This window comes from Rhinopithecus bieti, unplaced genomic scaffold (assembly GCF_001698545.2).
Source record: "Rhinopithecus bieti isolate Rb0 unplaced genomic scaffold, ASM169854v2 scaffold_73797, whole genome shotgun sequence".
In the NCBI taxonomy this organism is placed as follows: domain Eukaryota; kingdom Metazoa; phylum Chordata; class Mammalia; order Primates; family Cercopithecidae; genus Rhinopithecus; species Rhinopithecus bieti.
The window spans coordinates 193,559-215,233 of NW_016827514.1; the positions used below are offsets into that span (position 1 = coordinate 193,559).

At 37.5% G+C, this 21,675-nt stretch overlaps 1 protein-coding gene across 1 annotated transcript in view; it reads left to right on the forward strand.

Annotated features, from left to right (window-relative positions):
- LOC108523301 (Down syndrome cell adhesion molecule) overlaps positions 1-21,675 on the forward strand; it is a 337,477-nt gene that overhangs the window by 29,844 nt on the left and 285,958 nt on the right. The window contains exons 6-7 of the mRNA XM_017863826.1: positions 7,216-7,512; positions 8,249-8,524. Coding sequence (XP_017719315.1) covers positions 7,216-7,512; positions 8,249-8,524 — 573 coding nt within the window. The remainder of the gene's footprint in view (positions 1-7,215; positions 7,513-8,248; positions 8,525-21,675) is intronic.

Below are 21,675 nucleotides of genomic sequence, written 5' to 3' on the forward strand. Positions count from 1 at the left end.
TTTTTTTTTTTTTTTTTTTTTTTTTTTTTTTTTTTTTTTACTGGTTACTGCATACTAAATCTTCAAGCTTATCAGTCAGCCAGAGAAAGAAGCTATCACGGGCAACATATATTTATCACTACATGATTGAACTAGCTTCTATCTATGTATTTGTGTGTCTCGTTGGAAATTATGTCCTTCTATATAATTTAAAATTCATCTGATATCAATTGATTAAAATAATAAAATGATTTTGATATAGCCTAAAGGGAGAACAAATAAAACACATTGATATATGAAAATAAGTTTAAATATGTCTTGATTATAAGAGCATATTTCTGTTATTCTTTTTTAACCTTAGCTAATTTTTTAAGAAGTCGCAGGCTTAGCAATGAGATTCCTATTTTGATTCAGTCGTTTCATTGCAGACAGTGAGATTTTTAAAGCAGAGGTGAAATTAGCTGTAAGCATGGTATTCATATTAAATGCCTGACACTGTGTTCCGTATAATAATTAAGTGAAGAAAGTAATCAATTTGTGCAGAACCAGTTTGCTAATGATGATGCACTCTAGTCCTTACATAGTCACTATTTTTAGATTCTTTGTAGAAAAGGGAGAGATTACCTGTCTAGGCCCAGTTACCTCGGCAACCATTTCGTGCAACTAAGAAAACCTAAAGACCATATTGATAATCCATAATGATGTCAGAAGAGTTCAGGTTATCAGAGTGACAGCAAGAAAGATTTCAAAGACACTCAGGTCTCCCTGGGAAAATAATGTCTGCTTTCATCTCCAAAAGAGCCTGTCACTTGAACTAAAAAGGGGGCCGAGGAGCACCGCCAGCACACTCGCGGATTTATTTGTCGCATGTCAGCTTCCATTCAGGACAAGAAGCTTCACTTTATTTTTTTCTCTTCTGAGAGATGACAGTGCTAATGTAGCAAAAGAAAGCAGAAATGGAATTACAAATACATATCTAGTACCTGCTTTAAAAGAGTGTCTGGCTAATTTCTTGTGGAAAACAAAAATACTCCAATTATTCTCACTGAAATAGTGATGGATTAAAGTAAAATTATAAAAAAATTGTAATACTATGAACTAGGACTGACCATAGATACAATGGAGAATCTGGGAATATTCCTGTGAGGCTATAAAATGGAATTTAATAACTATAGATTCAGGATAAAACCATAATACCTGGAAAGTGGAATGATTTTTAAAAAAGAATAATAAAGGTTTCCAGTTCTGGGAATGGTAAAATAGCATATATCAGACTAACTCCCAAGACGATAAAAAACAAGAAACTTTGGGAAAAGCAAAAGTATATATAGACACTTGAGAGACACCAAAAGCAAATTGGGGAGTGTCCTCTTCCACTGAGGACACATCTGAACTCCAAAAATGGGGGGGGGAGAATGCAAGTGTGCAATAAAAAAAATAATTAGACGTACAAAAAACAGGACTCTGCAACCAAAGGACACAAGACAAAGCAAGCAGTAGAAACAAATCATGAGAGGACCCAGACGTTAGAACTGGCAGACAAGGACTTTACAGCTGCTATTTAAAATATGTTCAATAACTTACAGGAAAATATGGACTGAAAGAGGGAACGTATGGGAAAGACCAACAGAGAAATTGAAACTGTTGAAAAGAATCCATAGAAATGAAAAAAATCACCATATTTGCTTTAATACAAGAGTAGAGAAGGAAGAAGAAAGTATCTGTGAACTTGAAGATAAATCTTAGAGAATTATCCAATCTGAAGCATGGGGAGAAAGAAGACTACAAAGAAAATGATTAGAGCTTCAGTGACAAGTAGGACATCATCAGATAACCTGACAGACACATATGATTAGAGGCCAAGAAAAATAGGAGACGGAATGCGGAAGAAAAAAGTATTCAAAGAGATAATGACCTTAGTTTTATCAACTTTGGCATAAAAGTAAGGTTGCAGATCTAAGAAACTCAGCACACTCCAAAAATAAACACAAAGAAAATTCTATGTCAGTACATCAGAGTTAAGCTGGTGAAAACCAAAGATAAAGAGAAAACTTAAAATCTGAGGGAGGAAAATATTACATAAAGGGGACATCAAGAACAAATGGTGGATGATTCATCAGATATTTTGGAGGACAGGAGACAATGGAGCAACATCTTTAAAATATTGAAGAGAAAACAAAAAACAAAGACACAAGCCCTGCCAACGTAGACTTCTATAGCAAAAAACCCAACAACAACAGGCTTTAAAAATGAAGGCAAAATAAAGATATTTTCAGTAATAAAAAGGTGAAAGAATGTGATGTCAGCAGCCCTGAACATTAGGAAATGATAAATGAAGTCATGCCGGATGTAGAGAATGAACACTTACATCTATAGGATATAGATAACATGGAACAGAAACGGAACATAAAATGGAAACATATCTATAGGAACAAATACCATGAGAAATGGTAAACATATTAGTAAATATTTAGCAAAATTGTGTTTTATTTTTTAATTTCTTTAAACAATTGATGATTATAACATTATAACATTACCACACTTGGCCATGTGCTGTGGTTCACACCTGTAATCCCAGCATTTTAGGAAGCAGAGATAGGCGGCTCACTTGAGGTCAGGAGTTTGAGACCAGCCTGGCCAACATGGCAAAATCCCCTCTAATAAAAATACAAAAACTAGCCAGGTGTGGTGGCATGTGCCTGTAATCCCAACCACAGGCAGAAGCAGGAGAATAGCTTGAACCCAGGAGGTGGAGGTTGCAGTGAGCCGAGATCCTGCTACTGCACTCCAGCCTGGGCGACAGAGTGAGACTCCATCTCTAAAAGTACAATACAATACAATACCAACACTTTATTATAGAGTTAATACAATAAATAGATGTAATAACAAAAAGGGAAGAATTATTTGTTGCAGGGTTCTTACATTTCACATAAAGTACTGCAATCTTAACTTTTAGTAGACGTAATTTAAAACATATACACCCACATAGATATAGATGTGTGTGTGTGTGTAAACGGAGCTTATCTTGTAAATGCAAGATTGGAAGAACATTAAAAATCTAATCTGTGTAAGTGATTATATTAATAGAATAAGGGAGCAAATCCAATTGATTATCTCAATATATACAGAAAAAATCATTTGATGAAACTTGCATCCATTCAGCATAAAGAATCTCCAGCAAACTGGAGACTCTGGAGAGCATCCTTGACCAGATAAGTGGCATCTGTGAACAATCTACAGCTAAAATCATACTTACTGGTTAAACACTAAATGGTTTTCATTTAAGATTGAGACCAAGGCAAGGATGCCCACATCCACCACTTCTATTCAACATTATACTAGCAGCCCTAGTTAGACTTGAGTAGAAATAAAATACATGGAGTTTGGAAAGGGAAAATTTGCAGCTGTCTTAATTATAGGCATTGTTGTTTACAAAGAATATGACAAGGAAACAATAAAGCAATTTCTAAAAGTGAGTTTAAAAAGTCATTGGATATAAGAATAATATACAAAATGCAATTTTATTTCTGTATACTGAGAACAAACAATTGGAAACTAGTATTGTGAAACTTTCATTTACAATAACATAAAACATAAGATAGGAATATATTTAAAACAAATGTGAAAGATTTCAACATACAAAAATACAAAACTCTGCTAATATAAAATTGAAATAACCTAAATAATTGAAAAGATATACCATATTCAAGGATTAGAAAACTAAATATTCTTAAGTTAACAATTCTCTGTAAAATGATAAATGTGATTTCAAGCAAAACCAGGGCACGGTGGCTTGTGCCTGTAATCCTAGTACTTTGGGAGGCTGAGGCAGGGAGATCCCTTTAGCCCAGGAGTTTGAGGCTGGCCTGAGAAACATGGCAAAACTTCGTCTCTACAAAAAAAGAAAGAAAAGAAAAATAGGTGTAGTGGTGTGCACCTGCAGTCCCAGCTACTTGGAAGATTGTGCTACACCAAGGACAACAGAGGGAGACACTGTCTCAAAAAAAAAAAAAAAAAAAAAAAATACACACACACACATATGTACCTTTTCAACAAATTAACATTGAAACAACTCAATAAACGTATGGCAAAGAATGAGTATTAATCCCTACATCACACTTCATATCCACAAAGAATTAAGTTGCTATCCATATAGAATTGAATATAAAGTATAAAGCAATCCAGTCTCTACAAGAAAACATAGAATAATTCTTCATGATTTGCAAATAGGTAACAATTTCTTAGGACACAGAAAGCACTAAATGTCAACACAAGTACATTATTAAGACAAGATAAAGGCAACCACAGACTGGGATAAAATATTTTATACACACACAAATATATGTGCTATATATATATGTTGACAGATATATATAATCTCTATAGGATATCTGACAAATGTATTAGATCATTATAAGATATCTGACATAGATACTATATATTTTTTTCCTTGTATTTCAAATACTTAAAGATTTAAATTTGTTGTATTCCACAACAAATCAAGAACAAAAAGGCAAACAGTCTAATATAACAATGGCCAAAGATTTGAGCAGATACTCACTAAAGGAAGCACACGGATGGCCAATAGGTACATAAAACAGGTGCCTTCCATGGTATTTCTGGGAAAAATACACAACCTGCATTTAGTCATGAGGAAATATGAGACAAATCCAATTTCAGCAACTGACTACAAAATTACTCTTCAAAAATATAAAACTCAAGAAACACAAAAGAGGCTGAAGAATATTCCAGATGAAAAGAGACTGAAATGACATGAAACACAAATAATGGGTGACATAGGCTGCACTGGAAAAAAACAGTGACGAAAGATATTAGTGGTCAACAGACAGAATTTTGCTGTGGACAGTGTGTTAGATAATAGTACTGTTCCAAAGTCACATCTTCTAATTATATTCTAAGTGTACGCTGGTTATGATGAAATATATGCACGTATAAAGCATGCATACTCTATTATTATGTTTCTTCAAGCACAGGCAAAACCAGCACATCCTAAGAGGAATCACAGCAGTGATCTATGTTGGATGGGGATTTATTGAAAGGAGCCCTTAGGGAATTTTGGTGATGGAAATGTTTTATGTCTTGATCGTTTTGGTGGTTACTCTGGTGTGTATATTTAGCAAAACTAAGCTGTATACTTAAGATCTACATAATTCACTGTATGTAAAATTTACCTACAAAAAGAGAAGTATAACCAAAGAACACTTTGCTAAACCCATGACTTTTCAGAGCTTAATGTAAAAATGAGTGAAAAGAAATCTACAGCTAAACACATTTTACAAAAGCCACGGAATTATGAAGGACACGTGAAATAACTCCAGTAGTCCTAAACATTAACGAATGATCACGGACAATGAATAGCAATCATGATGACATCTAACTTCTCCATAAAATGAAACACAGGACGTAATGAGGCAACGTCTGCAGTGCGTTAAAGACGAAAGCATCGATTTTGCATGTTAATATTTTAAAGTTTTCTTTTGCATCTCTGACAGTAAGAGACAAAATGCTTACAACCCAAGGACACTGCAATATGCTACTTATGAGCATATCTTGGAGAAAACAAACTCCAGGGCCTTGTCCAGCCACCTGAAACATGAGCTGGAATGAATAAGTGAGATTCAGGAATTTGGGAAGGAGTAGACGGTAGAGGGGTGGAGGGAAGTGCTGCAGCACAGCCCCACCATCATGAAGACCCTACATAACTGGCCTCCCCGGCCAAGAACTAGGCCCCAAGGTTTTGGGGGAATGAGTGGCACTTTCCTCAAGGATATATGGAACTATTAAGCATTAACTGTTGCCTTTCCCTAGTGGAATTGCAAGCTATCCTAAATTTTGCTTGCCTCCTTTGTTTTTGTTTATAATGCTTTCCAGTTTTCAAGAAGAAAGATATTCAAAAATGGAGATACATTTTTTATAATAAAATTAAAAAAAAAAAGTCTAGTCATTCTTACCTTTCGTTGTGGGACAACCCTTTAATTGAACACAAAAATTCTTTTAAAAAATAAAAAATGTCCCCTCCAGCAAGGTCTCTTACCAGACTCAGAAATCCTGTGGCATGTGATTACAATTATGTCAAAATGACCCACTTATGCCTAGAAAAAATGTGTCACAGTGTTGATTTGTATGCCTGAGGCTGGCTGACCTATTGGTAACTTTTCTTCTGATTTTCATACATTTCCTTTAATATGCATGTATTGCTTTTTATAAATGGAAAAACATGTATAAAAGAAACATGCATTTGTAACTATATATAATAAGAGAAAAAACCCATATGGATGATAGAAAAACAATGGAATATGAAAATTTGATCTATGTCAACATACTGAAAATTTCTATGGAGACTTCTCTAAGATTAAGATCCTAGTTTGCCTGCGACAGTTCTGGGTCATGCCTGTTCTCTTGGCATAATTAGTAGTTGTTTCTGTTTCAGCCTCAAAAGTGTCCCAGGTTGGATGTTAAATTATATGACCGGCCTACTTAAGTTACTTTTAGAGACATTTAAAACATGCTTAAGTACCCACCCTACTTAAGGAATCTTTAGAGGTTTTTAATACACGGCATTTAATGCAAACTTTATTTAGCTTCTGCTCATTCTCAGAGACTTCATGGAAGTTTGCATGCAGTTACCATTTGTAATTAAAGCTGTAAAAGAGGATTTCTTATGAGAAAATGATGAAGATGAGATCATCAATCTCCCAGTAGTTTCCTTTATTCCTGTAAACAATTCCCTAGTGAGAAAATCCCCAATACCTTGAGGAAGTATTAGGTTGGTGCAAAAGTATTTGCTGTTTTGGCCATTACTTTTTGCAGTCACTCTTGCACCAGCCTAACAGATAAAGTGACTGTTTGTGGGGGTGAGCGGATGTGGATTTTCCCTGTGTTTATAACTTTGTGTGAGGAAACACCAGTTTTAAACTAGGGACTTCTTGGGAGCTGTCACTGTTTAACCCGAACATCTGAGTTGTATTACCATTCCTCTTAGGTCAGTCAGGAAATATAGCAACAGTTTATGAGAGCTTGCTAATGCTGTGCTTACCTGTTTTGAAAATAGTGAACTCTTGTTCTGATTAACGTTTTGCTTTATCAATAAAACCAGACTTTTTCGGTAATGTTGAACAACTACGACATCTACCTCCTAGACATTAAAGAAATGTACTTGGAAGTTCTTTAATTATTTGTATGTGCCACTTTCTTCCATAATTTGTTTTCCTGCAGATGGAACTCCCAAAATTATTTCTGCCTTTAGTGAAAAGGTGGTGAGTCCGGCAGAGCCAGTTTCCCTTATGTGCAACGTGAAGGGAACACCTTTGCCCACGATCACGTGGACGCTGGACGACGACCCCATTCTCAAGGGTGGCAGTCACCGCATCAGCCAGATGATCACGTCGGAGGGGAACGTGGTCAGCTACCTGAACATCTCCAGCTCCCAGGTCCGGGACGGGGGAGTCTACCGCTGCACTGCCAACAACTCGGCGGGAGTCGTCCTGTACCAGGCTCGAATAAACGTAAGAGGTGCTTGTCAAATCAGCTCCTCGAAAAAACACACATAACTCATTGTAGTGGAGAAGAAGATTTCTGCATGCACCGAGCTGGGTCTTGGAATGCCAGAGCGGATTAACTGTTGCTTTCCATTTCCTACCCTCTCCTTCCTACTCAGGAATGGCACTGACTGGGTTAATGTTGGAAATGGCATTTCGGTTTCTGTAGTCAGCTTGTTCTTTTTTACTCTAGATCCGTTCACCTGATGTTTCCTTTCCTGGTTTATGCTCTGCATGCCCTTTCCCTTCTCCTTCTCTTCGGTTCTTCCACATTCATGGTAAACCTTCATGTACATGGTATTAAACTTACATTCATGCTGCAACGTGGCGTAACCTCCATCGTCATCCTGGATTTTATAGAGAGAGTTAAACAATTGATCAATGGCTGCCAGTATTTTCACCAAAAGTGCATGATTGTCCAGTGTAGACTAGTTGCTTTCTATTAATTAAATTGCCTTTTATCTTGTAATTTTTAATTCAAAACATTTTCATAGAAGTAGCAAAGTATTTAACATTCAATTCATTTGAATTTAAGAAAAGGAAAGAAAAACCTTCTTTGTAGAAAATGCCACATGCAAAATATTTGTTTAACTGAAAAGATGTGCTTACATGAATAGAAGCTACATTTTAACTCAAGGAAAAGCGTCCCCATTTCCCCACATGAGATGTACCCTTAAATTATTTTCAAGAGTTTCTTTGTGTCTCTCCAGGGCCTGCAAGCATTCGACCAATGAAAAACATCACAGCAATAGCGGGACGGGACACATACATTCACTGTCGTGTGATTGGCTACCCGTATTACTCCATTAAATGGTACAAGAACTCCAACCTGCTTCCTTTCAACCACCGCCAAGTGGCATTTGAGAACAATGGAACTCTTAAACTTTCGGATGTGCAAAAGGAAGTGGACGAGGGGGAGTACACGTGCAACGTGTTGGTTCAACCACAACTCTCCACCAGCCAGAGCGTCCACGTGACCGTGAAAGGTAAGCCCGGTTCTTCCGGTTCCCACACATCTCATTCCAAAGCCCGACTACTTCCCAGACCAATGATTTGAAGTCGGGTAATCTACGATCTGCTTATTTAGAGCAGGATAATTGTACAGGGTGAAGAATGACAGAGAACATGAGATGTCCTCTTTACTACTGACTGAATCTTCACGGGACCTTTAGTTGATCTAATTTTCTCTCCAGGTGGAATTTTGGCTTGGTTTTCCAGAGGGCATGTGTTGTTAACATTACAACAGAAAAAAAAAAAGGAGCACATCATTGGCTTGGTTATCTAGTCGTCTTACAGATAATTTTTAAATAGATAACTTTCTTTTCCTCAAACCTGCTAAAAGCAAGGTCTCAGAATGTAACTGGAAGGGATTTTCTGTATTGGATGAGGATTTCAAACAAATGTCTTATCTTCTGTAGATGAGCAGGTCAAAGCAACAACGTAGAAATTATATGTTTAAAGGATTCCACAGAGCGTTTTTCTCATTAAATTATTATTTGCATCATGTCATGGACTGTTGTGGAATCTACCCGTCAGGATGATCTTTAGAGATCCTGCATTTCAACTACAGTTTCCTTACCAGACAAATCAATAAGGTAATCAGACTCATCCAAGGATACACAGCTTTGTAGTGGCAGAACCTTAGAAAGACTCATTTCTTCTATTCTCCAAGTCAGTTTCCTGAGCTGAATATGAAATAAAATTGTTTCAATTATGTAAAAAATCTACCTGAGGTAGGCCCTAGGAATAGAACCAATATGTTATAAAACTATTTCCAAAACCTGTAGGTGTTGCTTCTAGCCACACTGAGCTGCCTTCCTGAGCTGCCTTCCTGAGCTGTCCAATGTATCTCCCCAAGTACCAATAATTGGCTTTTAGTTGCCCTTGTTACAAAGTTGCATAGGTTTCCTTTGGTCTTCCCCAACCTTCTTTTCCCACCCACCCTGTGAGTTTTACTTTTTTGAGAACACCTACAAACACACACACACATACACACACACGAAAATAATAATATATGTGTATTATTATTATGGGGCATATATATATTGCATACATTATATATTGTAGAATATGTATTGTGTATTGTATATTAGATATGCCTGCACATAATTATAAATTGGTTTTTAATAACCATGTACCTTGAGAATTTCCTCAAATCACTAGATATTCTTGGTAAACCAGGCTGGTAATAGCTGCATAAACGTTCATTTTGTGGTTGTGTTTATTCTTTAATCCTCATTTACAGAACATCTGCTTCATGCCAGGCACTACTCTAGACATGGAGGAATTGCAATAATGAAAAAGGTCTGCAAAGTCCTTCCCCTCATTGACTCTCTTCTCAGTCAGGAGAGAGAAACAATAAACAAATAAAACAAGTGAATAAACTAGAAAGCACCTAATGGTACTCCATACTATGCAGAGAATTAAAACATGGCAGTATCTTAATGGTTCATTACAGTAGTCAGATGCCATATCAACACATTTTCTGTACTCTGCCATCTTTTTTCATGTTTTTTTTTTTGAGACGGAGTCTCGCTGTGTCACCCAGGCTGGAGTGCAGTGGCGTGATCTCGGCTCACTGCAAGCTCCGCCTTCTGGGTTCACACCATTCTCCTGCTACAGGCGCCCGCCACCACATCCGGCTTTTTTGTATTTTTAGTAGAGACGGGGTTTCACCCTGTTAGCCAGGATGGTCTCAATCTCCTGACCTCGTGATCTGCCCGTCTCGGCCTCCCAAAGTGCTGGGATTACAGGCGTGAGCCACCGGCCTGTACTCTGCTATCTTAAAATTCACTGCTCTATCATACCCTTGAAAGGAAGGTTTTACCCACACATGATTTTTGTAACATAAAAAGTTGATCCTTTGGAAGTAATTGGTTCACCGTGTTATGCAGATCTTCCAAATGTTGATACAATTTGTTATACAATATCAAAATATCACAACTACTAACATTACCATGATCTCATCAGAAAGTCTTCAGGTTTTACTTTTTTGAGAACACCTACAAACTGTCAAGTTCATGCTGATGGACACAAGTTTTCTAAAATTCTATTCTTTCTTGAAAGATTCAATTTTATTATTTATAATAAACACCATCAATTGTAATTGTAGGAGTGATGGGCTCATTTCTCTGTAAGAAATTGTTTGACAAATAGAAAAGACTGCATAACCATTGTTTTTAGGTAGCCATTCTTTTAAGAAAGAAATGGAATCCCATGAAAAAGAAAAAAAGCAGCTGCTCGAATTTGCAACTTAAGCACAGACATACTCTGGCATGAAGTATGACATTCACGTCAGACATACTCTGACATGAAGAAGACAGCCCCATGCTGCTCAGGAGGCAGAGGAAACACTGTGCCTTCTTCCCATTTTATTACATAGGACATACAGCATTAAAAATAACATGAGCTTTAGGGTAAAAATGTAATAAAGCTGTTATTTTTCTTGTTTCATTAAGTGTCTGTAAACGAATCTGGCATTTTTAAAAACCAACTCAGACTATGCGTTGGTAAACAGTACAATGAATAGTCATCCTGTTAGTGTCACTGCTGGGATTCATGGTAAGGCTCAGCAGTCCCACCCACCATGGCTTTTTCTCCAACGGTGCAAATATCAACACCATGAGAAAGGCAAACAGCACCTCAGCATTGTCATGAAAATGATTTTCTTCTTAGAAATCACCTAAAATGGTCTCAGGGATCCCTACAGGTCTGTGAGCTCCATTTTGAAAACATCTAATACAGTGCTAAAATTTGAGTTTATTTCTAATGTTTGACCATTACAAATAAGGTATCAAATGAACTTCTTTATGCATTGCCCTTTGTCTGATTTTAAGACTTTTTTTTTCAAGAAAAATTTCCAGAAGTATGTCCATTGAATAAATAGGTATAATATTTTAATGTAATTTTTAAGAGACATAAATGTAAACAAAAGCGCTTTGAATCATTAACTTTTGCTCCTTAAATTTGCCAGATCATTATAAATCAATGTATTCATCTTGATCCTTTTGAAGTGACAGAAACCAATTCAAACTAGCTTATGGCCAAAAGAATAATTTATTGTCTCTTATAAACAATATATTTATGATTTTAGGAAATAATTCTATTGAATAATTTTGTCTTCAGCAGCTTCTTTTCTTCTAAACACATATCATATAGTATAAAACTTGTCAGCTCCTTTGCAAGTACTTGCAAACAAAGGAAGGAAAATATTATTTTATGTGGTATTTTATTGCCTGGAAAGAAATGGCAGTTGTTGGGATTTGAGGCTTGCAAAATTTATCAGAATAGTCAGGAAAAGCTGCCTTGAAAAAGTGAGACTTTGAGCAAAGATGTGGAGGGGTTTGAGACAGTTCATAGGTAAAGGGAAGAGATAGAACCACGATGTTCAGAGTTTGCCTGGCAAGCTTGAGGAATAACAGAAAGGCTGGTGTGGCGGGAGCCAAGTGAACAAGAAAACACTAAGAGGTCCTGAGTCAGAAGGAGCAGAACCTTTTCATGGGGGACTTACTAGATCAGGACTTCGGTTTTCAGGACATGGGGTTTTCTGCTGAGTGAGATGGGGGCTTTACTGTATGACTTTAAACAGAAAAGTCACATGGCCAGACTAAGGTTTTAAAAGGATGCTTTTAGCCAGGTATGGTAGGACGAGCCTGTAGTCCCAGCTACTCCAGAGGCTGAGACAGGAGAATACTTCGAGTCCAGTAGTTTGAGGTTGTGTTGCACTGTATTTGCACCTGTGAATAGCCACTGCACTCCAACCTGGGCAACATAGTGAGACCCCATCTCTAAAAAAGAAGAATAAGGATGCATCTGATTCCTGTGCGGAGAATCATCTATGCAGGGAAAGGGAGCAAGTAGAATGACCTGTTGGAAAGTGAATCCAAGTGAGAGATGGTGGTAGGGGAGAGCAGAGGAGGTGATGGGTAGAAGACAGACTCTAGATCTATGTCGAAGGTCTATTCAATCGGTTTTCCTAGTGGTTGGATACAGGTGTGAGGAAAATAAAGACATCAAGAATCAGGTCAGGCTTCTGAACGGATTATCAGGAAGAATGGCATTGCTTTCTACTGAGTGAGCAGAAGATGCAGTGGACCGGTTTAAGGAAGATGATGAGGAGTCTAGTTATCGATGTGTTGAGATTGAAATACACACTAAACAAGTAAGTGGATGCTCTCAGTAGGAAATTAGATGTGGGAGAGTAGAGTTCAGGAATCCAGGCTGCAGATCTGGGGACATCAGTAAAGAGATGATGCTCAACACCACAGCGTGGGTGGGACCCTCATGGGACTTCGTGCACCACACTGCAGGTTTTAACTTCGTATGGACAGGCTGCCCCAGCCCCCAGTCAGGCTCACATTAGAACCTTTCACCAAATATCTGAAGATAAAGTCCGACAAAAATTCAAACAAAGGATTGTTTGAAATGTAAGTTTATCTCTTTTTAGATTTCCCAGATTGGCACAGATCCATGTATTGACTATGACCCTATTGGTTGCAAGGTGCAAGAACCCAAATTACCTTTGCTTCAACAGCCAAGTACAGAGGCACACTGCTGTAATCCCAGCTACTTGGGAGGCCTAGGTGTGATGTGGTACGCAACTGTAGTTCCAGCTACTCCGGAGACTGAGACAGGAGAATGGCTTGAGGCCAGGAGTGCGAGGCTGCGGTGAACTACTTCCAAAGCACAGTAACAATTATACCCCATTCACAATCTTAGCCTTTACTCAGAACTTAGAAGGGTCTTAAACAAATTGACTTCTGAACATTTAAATTTATGTTTTAAAATGTTTTAATCTCAGCACTTTGGGAGACCAAGGCAGGAGGATCACTTGAGGCCAGGAGTTCAAGATCAGCCTGGCCACCATAGCAAAACCCCGTCTCTAGTAAAAATACAAAAAGTAGCCAGGCATGGTGGCACGCACCTGTAATCCTAGCTACTCGGGTGGCTGAGGAGGGAGGATATCTTGAACCCAGGAGGTGGAAGTTGCAGTGAGCCAAGATAGCTCCACTCTACTCCAGACTGGGTGATAGAGCAAGATTCTGTCTCATAATAATAATAATCATAATAATAATAATAATAATAGATAACTAATACATATACAATATAGTTATAAAATAGATAATACAGTAAGACATCGAAATTAAAATGTTTTTTAAAAGGAAATATTAGATATGTAGAATTAAAATTATACTCCAATGGTCAGCGATTGAGTTCATGCAGGCTTTTTAAAAATTCACCAACTGAGTATGTAGGGGAGGAAAAAGAAATCAGCTAAATTTTAGGAAGGGACTTAGAATTTTGGCTCTCCCTGTGGGTTAGGATTGAAAGAGACTTTCTTAGTCTTTTCATGTAAATGCAGCTCCACTGCCTTTCCTGGGAGACCACACAGTGACTATTTCACCCAGCTAATTTTGGAAGAGCAAACCTGAAGCCTTAAAAGTTGGTTTCCTTGGGAAGTAGAAGTGACCCAGTTGATCCCAGCAATATTGCTGCCAACAGTGAAACCAAATTACTGTTATCTTGCCTCCAGGAGGTTCATTTTAAATACTGGATATAGCGGAGAGTATGTGCATATGTGTTTAGATGATATTTGGAAACAATACTATTTTTTCATCATGTCTTTTTTTGATAGTAGTCATAACCCTTTGCTTATTTTAGGGCATATACCTGCAATAAATTTTTTAAATTTCAAAGATTGATATAAATAACATGCTTATTATTGATGGTGGTTGAAGCTTAAGCGGTTCTGAAATACATGTAACTATCCAGAAGTGCAAGTTTGCTGCCCTCAAACACATAGGCAGAAGTAAAAGTCCAAGTCTCTTCTTTCACTTCATTTCAATTTAACAAGCAGATTTATATTTAACACATTTTCAAGCTTTGTCTTTCCCATTTTAGGTGCCACATTGAACTTGAACGGTGCTTAATTGAGTGTTCTAATTGCTGGGGATCAACACTGCCAGGAAAGTTAATTGACTGCGGGATAAAAATGTCACCTTCTATTTATATTTATATAAAACTTTGTAGTTTACAAAACACTTTCATCTGTGTCACCTAAATTAATACAGTGACTCTGTAATGTAGATAAAGCATAATCAGGGAAAGAATAAAAGAGGGATGAGGCTGCGCAGTCTTCCAGTAATACATTCAAGACTCAAACGCAGATGTTTTGATTCTAACACAACCCCATGGTGACTCCCAGAACAATAATTCATATTGCAGTGGGAAACCGGGGTAGGAGTGGGGAGAAATGAATACAAAGGGCCCTGGAATAAAGCTATTTTAAAAGCCAAGACAGATAACATGTTAAAATGTAGGGCAAAAGATATTGAGGGACTAATTTAAGAGAGATAGAATTTGTTGAATTGGAGAGAGGAAAAGCAGAGAATGGATTTGGTGAAAGGGGGCAGGTCCGAATGAGAAATGACTCCAGAAGCTTTTGCTTGGGAGATGGAGGGGCTGAGAGCAGTGATGTGGCACCTGAGTGCCTTGGCGAAAGCCTTTGGATGACGGGATTGGTCTAAAGTGCCTGTGTATCACCATTCTGGCTTCAGACCATGGGGATTTAAAAAAATAGACAGGAAAGCAGACTAAAATTCATAGAGAAAGATAGTTAAAATTACAGGTAAATAAATGTCTAAGAAGCACCAAGCTTTCAGAGTTATATTTTATAAGGATTTTTAAAAGTTAATGTTTGCCAGTAGTGAGATGAAATGGCCATGCTAGGAATGCAGAGAACAACCAGAAACATCCACTTTTACATGTTTCATTCAGTGTCTATATTTGTGGCAATTTCCCATTTTAATGTACCACAATTTTTTTTTTTTTTTACCCTGTCCTCCTTCAAATCGAAGGGAGAATTAGATGTCACTGCCAGGGTTTCCAGCTCTCGTGTTGGTGGCACTTTGTGTACCATAGCCCAACAGGAACACTGCTCTGCACATTTTGATGTTAAAATCCTGCTTCCATGCAGCTTTTTGTCCTATGCTGCGTCTCGTCTGTCACCATAACGTCTTGCTGGATTGCTGTTGGTGCAAGAGGGGAAATGAATGCTGAGTTAAAAATAGTGCTGTGAGTTTCTCCGCTCGCCTTCCACTCGAGGTGAGCGGCGGGGGATGCCGTCTTCTAATGGCATCATTCTTCAAGGGCTGACAACAAATGTCATCTGGCCTAGGCAAGGGACAGCTTTGTGCACAGAAATAGGCTTGGCAGTTCCCCCACTCCCGCTTTCGGACATTTGCTCATTAGCTGTTCCAACCTTGGCACCATAAACTTCCACCGAATTCCAAACCCAACTCTGTCAGCAAGGAAAGGTCTTTCATTGTTCATCTATCGCTTTCTTCCACTTTCTCCTGCTATCTCTTTAGATACTGGAGTTACTTACAATATTGTTGATGGAAAGGACAGCATTTTGAGGTTATTTTTGTATTTTAGTTCCTCATTAAAGTGGAGCAGTGGTTAACGTAGGTTCCAGTTTGCTGGGGTCTTTTGTGTGTAGCCATACACTGCAGTCATCCCCAACTTTTTCATATTTATTTTTCAACAACAACTTGGGAATTGCAGAGCTTCTGTGATGAATAATACAGGAGAAATATAGACCTGGGGAAAAATAGAATGGTAATGTAGTAAATATGTAATCCTTTTATGTTAATTTATTATTTAAAATGAGAATTTAAATTCTCTTTTTAAGTTAATACCCTAATGCGAGAAAAGAAAACTAGTGAAGTGGGAACTTTCACTGTCCTCCCTTTTTAAATGATGCAAGAAAGCGCTCATGCTTCAATGCGCTTAAATGCATGCATTTACTCAGCTACCCTGGGAATTTAAGCTCTCAAGTGTCTGCGGAAGAGAAAGGTACAATATCTGAGCGCAGGACTCAGCTTCTATGGCTTCCTTCAGGCAGGTTTGTCCTGGAGGTACAATGACTTAAAATTCCTCTATTCTAGAAATCAAAGCAGGTACCTTTCTTTAAAATACAGCCTTTTATTAAGTGTTTTATAAGCAATATCTCAAATTACTTTACCCTAATTAGAGGGAAAAAAAGACAGTGTGTAAGATTGGTTTCAATATCAAAGAATGCTATATATATGTATAATATATATTTATATAAATATATGCCTATAATAAATATATATAATTTATTATATAAAATATATTCATACAATAAATATATATATTTGATGTTTATTATATGCATAAATATATTTTATATATTGCATATATTATATATTGATTTTAAATGCATATATATGATTTTTTACATTATAAATAAAATGATATGTATTTATTTACATTTTAAATAAGATGATATATATTTCCTGTGTATAGTGTAATGTTTTGAAATATATATCCATTGTGGAATGACTAAATCTGATCAATTAACATATAGGTTGCCTCACACAGTTATCATGTTTGTGGTGAGAACACTTTACATTCACTGTCAGCATTTTTCAAGAATACAGTAAATTATTAGCTATAGTCACCATGTTGTACAATAGATCTCTTGGACTTTTCCTCCTGAAATTTTGTGTCCTTTGACACACATCTCGCCAGTAACTCCAGCCCTTGGGAACCACAACCATTCTTCGTTCTATAAGACCAACCTTGTTAGATTGCACATATGAGTTAGATGATGTGGTATTCACCTTTATGTGCCTGGCTTATTTCACTTAATGTAATGTTCTCCAGTTCATCCGTATTGTCACAAAGGGCTACAGTTCCCTCTTTCTTAAGGTTGAGTAGTCTTAAGGCTGAAGGTCCTTATTTTGTTTTATTTTTTATTTTTATTATTTATTTATTTATTTTGAGACAGTCTTGCTCTGTCATCAGGCTGGAGTGCAGTGGCGCAATCTCAGCTCACTGCATCCTCTGCCTCCTGGGTTCAAGCGATTCTCCTGCCTCAGCTTCCCGAGTAGCTGGGACTACAGGCGTGCACCACTACCCGTAGCTAATTTTTGTATTTTTAGTAGAGATGAGGTTTCACCATGTTGACCAGGATGGTCTCAATCTCTTGACCTCGTGATCTGCCTGCCTTGGCCTCCCAAAGTGCTGGGATTACAGTTGTTTTATTTTAACTCGTCCCTGTTTTTGGTAACCATTGTATATGTATACCACGTATTTTTTAATCCATTCATCTGCTGGTGACCACTTAGCCACTTGATTCCATATCTTGGCTATTGTAAACAATGCCACAATGAACATGGAAGTGTAGATATCTCTTCAACATACTGATTTTATATCCTTTTCATATATACCCAGTAATGGCATTGCTAGAAAATATGGTGGTTCTATTTTTAATTTTTTTGAGGAAGCTCCATATTGTTTTCTATAGTGAGTATAGTAACTTCCTTTTCTATCAATGCAGTACAAAGCTTCTCTTTTCTCCATATGCTCACCGATGCTTGTTTTTTTCATGTTTTTGATAATAGCCATTCTAACCTGTGTGAGATGATACCTCATTTTGGTTTTTTAGTTTGCATTTCCCTGATAACTAGTGATGTTGAGCATTTTTTTATAGACTTGTTAGCCATTTGTACATCTTCTTTTGAGAAATGTTTATTCAGGTTCATTGCCCATTTTTTAATAGCTTCATTGAATTTGCCTATTTTCAAATCAGATTGCTTTCCTGCTGTTGCATTGTTTGAATCCTTCATATATTTTGGATAGTAACCTTTTATCGGATGTATGGTTTGCAAATATATTGTCTCCTTCTATAGATAGGTTGTCACTTCATTCACTCTGGTGGTTGATTTCCTTTGCCGTGCAGAAGTTTTTTTAGTTTGATGTAATCCCATTGTTCTCTTTTTGTATTTGTTGTCCATGCTTTTGGGGTAATAACCAAAAGTCATTGCCTAGAGCAATGTTAGGGAGATTTTTTCCTATATTTTCTCCTACTAATGTCATAGTTTAGGCCCTTCCATTAAGTCTTTAATCCAGTTTGAGTTTAATTGTGTATATGGCATTAGAGACACCATAAATTAGAGATAATGACCTAATTCCATTTTTCTGCTTATGGGTATCTAGTTTTCCCAACACTATTTACTGAAAAGACCCATTGTGTGTTCTTGTCTCCTAACTTTGCCCTTGTCTTCATTTGGACCTTGTTTAAGAAATTTATGAGCTCATGAAGATGCATTCCTGTTTTTTTCTGTATTTGTTCTGTGTCTATATTTTTACTGTTTGCATTTAGGCCCTCAACCCCCACTGAGGTTCACAGATATAATTAAGGTGGGGTCCACTTTATTTTCTATCTATATTGAGTCAGTTATCCCAATATTTATTAAGTGACCCATGTTTGCTTCTTCTCTCCATCTACCAAGATACCATGATGGTATTGTCAGAGGCAGTCTTCGTTCTGTGAAATGTATTAACTACCTTTTTATACCCTTGTCTCACTGTAACATATTTCTGCACTTTACTAAAAAAATGCAGCCTCTTCAAGTCAGTTATTATTAATAACCAAGCTTCTCAGGCGCAATGACCTTTTGTAAGCCAAAGTCATGAAAAATACTTCTCAAGTAAATAATCTGCTATTACTAACAATCCTCATAAAGAAACTATTGGAAAAATAAGCTAAGTTTTAAAATGAATACCAGTGATTTTATGAATCTTGTTTACTTCTGTTAAGGCTGGTTGTCATCACCTCTGGTTGGGGTCACATGGCTTTACTTCCATCAAAAGTCCGTATAAACAAAAATGAAATAATTGTACCTCATCTAGATGATACTTTTCTCTAACTAAATAAGTAAAACATGAGATATGTTTCATTTCCTTGATGCCATGTTGATTCAAATGGTTTTTCTTTTCATATTAAAGATGCAGAAAAGTAACACAGTTTTATTACAGTCTCCTGTATGAAGCTATTACTGCTGTCAACCAGGGGAAACATAACCTATCATCCTCCTTGGACCATGGTGACTCCAGTTGTTCACTATAGAAGTTGTCATGAGTTTTTAAGTTCTTGGTCATTTTAATCTTTAAAGAAACTATCTCAACATAATATGATTAAGACTTTACAATACACTCTGTAAAAATAAGTTTAAAGAGACATTTCATATGATTGAAGACTAAAATGACCCCAAGAAATTATCCAGTTCTTTCCACCACATTCCCCTTCAGGTATCTGGTTGACAATATTGCAGGGCATCCATTTTTCTAGAAAGTGCTTTGGTAGGAGACACTGCCATGCTTCTCAGAGCATATTTTACTCTTTTACACCCCCAAATTTCAAGTAGTTTTTTTTGTATCCAACTTGCGTCTTTTGCGTTTCTCTTTATTATAATGCTACTTTATGCCTTGGGATGTCTTTTTTCTTGTTCCTAAAACATTTTGGTTTTTTTTTTCCTCCCTTGGACTTACTTAATAATTTTGAACAATTTTTAGGAAAAAAGTTATTTGCCTTCCTTTTATTTCCTTCTCTCTCTCTCCTTTTTTTTTTTTTTTTTTTAAGACAGAGTTTCACTCTTGTTGCCCAGGCTGGAATGTAATGGCATAATCTCAGCTCACTGCAACCTCTGCTTCCTGGGTTCAAGCAATTCTCCCACCTCGGGGTGAGCCACCATGCCCAGCTAATTTTTGTATTTTTAGCAGAGATGGGGTTTCGTTGTGTTGGCCAGGCTGGTCTCAAACTCCTGACCTCAGGCGATCCTCCCACCTCAGCCTCCGAAAGTGCTGGGATTATAGGCGTGAGCCACTGCACCCAGCCCCCTTACTCTTTATGTTGTTATATTTATGACTCTTTACCTCTTTTCACAATCTAGCAGTCTAAAAGAAGCATCCTGTAGAAGAACTACTTTGTTTAAAATCATTGTAGAAAAATTAGCTACTCTTATCCCCGATATATTCCAAATATCAGAGATAACAACTGAATTTTTGCTCAGAACCCTAGCTGAACTTGGGCCAGCTGAATGAGCAAAAGCAACCAAACAAACACAGCTTATTTTTTTAAGTTCATGAGCAACTATTTTAAAATTAATCTTTTTAACTTTTTCCCTTGCTTCTTTTTTATTCTTCTATCTTTTTGCTTGCTCTGAGGGAAAATAACAAGATATTGTTCATCATGTATAGAGGGGTATAATTGAAAGAAAACTCAGCACGAATTCTATTCTAGTCACAGTCTCAGATGAGTTAAAGTAATGTGAATGGATGATTGAAGTATATGGAGGCAGTGTCACACACAGACCTGGTTTTGTTATTAATGGTGCATGCATGTTTGCTGTAGATGAAACAAACTGTTATGGTTGGGTTCTTCAAGAAGCCGACTCTGAGATGGATGCTAGTGTGCAGGATGTTTATCAGGGAGTATCTTATGACCAATACCCAAGGAGGGAAGGACAGGAAGAAGGACCGGGCCAAGAAAGAGTGAACTGGGATGCAGGTGAATGACAGTGAACTCTGGAGCAAGAACAGTCCTTCAGGATTGTCCTGAGTTTGGGCAGAATTGCTCCTCAATCAGTCACTGGATTGAGGACACTCCAAAAAGAGCCTGTCCTTGGGTGAAGTAGGCCTCTGCAGCTGAGACAATCTCTGAGGTGGCCAATAACTTCCAAATGACATCACCCCCTGAATTGGTGGTAACATGTCCTTTCTTGAAAGCAATCTGGTCAGTGCAACTCCTCCCACTTACGTAGATGTCAAATGGCTATAGATGTGCATCTTAAACACCTTTTCCCAAACACTTTTTTTTTTCATTAAATTGCTCCCACTGGCCGGGCACGGTAGCTCACACCTGTAATCCCAGCACTTTAGGAGGCCGAGGTGGGTGGATCAACTAAGGTTAGGAATTTGAGACCAGCCTGGCCAACATGGTGAAACCCTGTCTCTACCAAAAATACAAAACTTAGCCAGGTGTGGTGGCGGGCACCTGTAGTCCCAGCTACTCGGGAGTCTGAGGCAGGAGAATTGCTTGAACCAATTATGTCTCAAAAAAAAAAAAAAAAAATATTGCTCCCACTTTCTATAATGACATGAGTCCAATATTTCCAATTAGAAATGAGAAATGTAGGCCAGGCACGGTGGCTCAAGCCTGTAATCCCAGCACTTTGGGAGGCCGAGACAGGCGGATCACGAGGTCAGGAGATCGAGACCATCCTGGCAGACAAGGTGAAACCCCGTCTCTACTAAAAAATACAAAAAA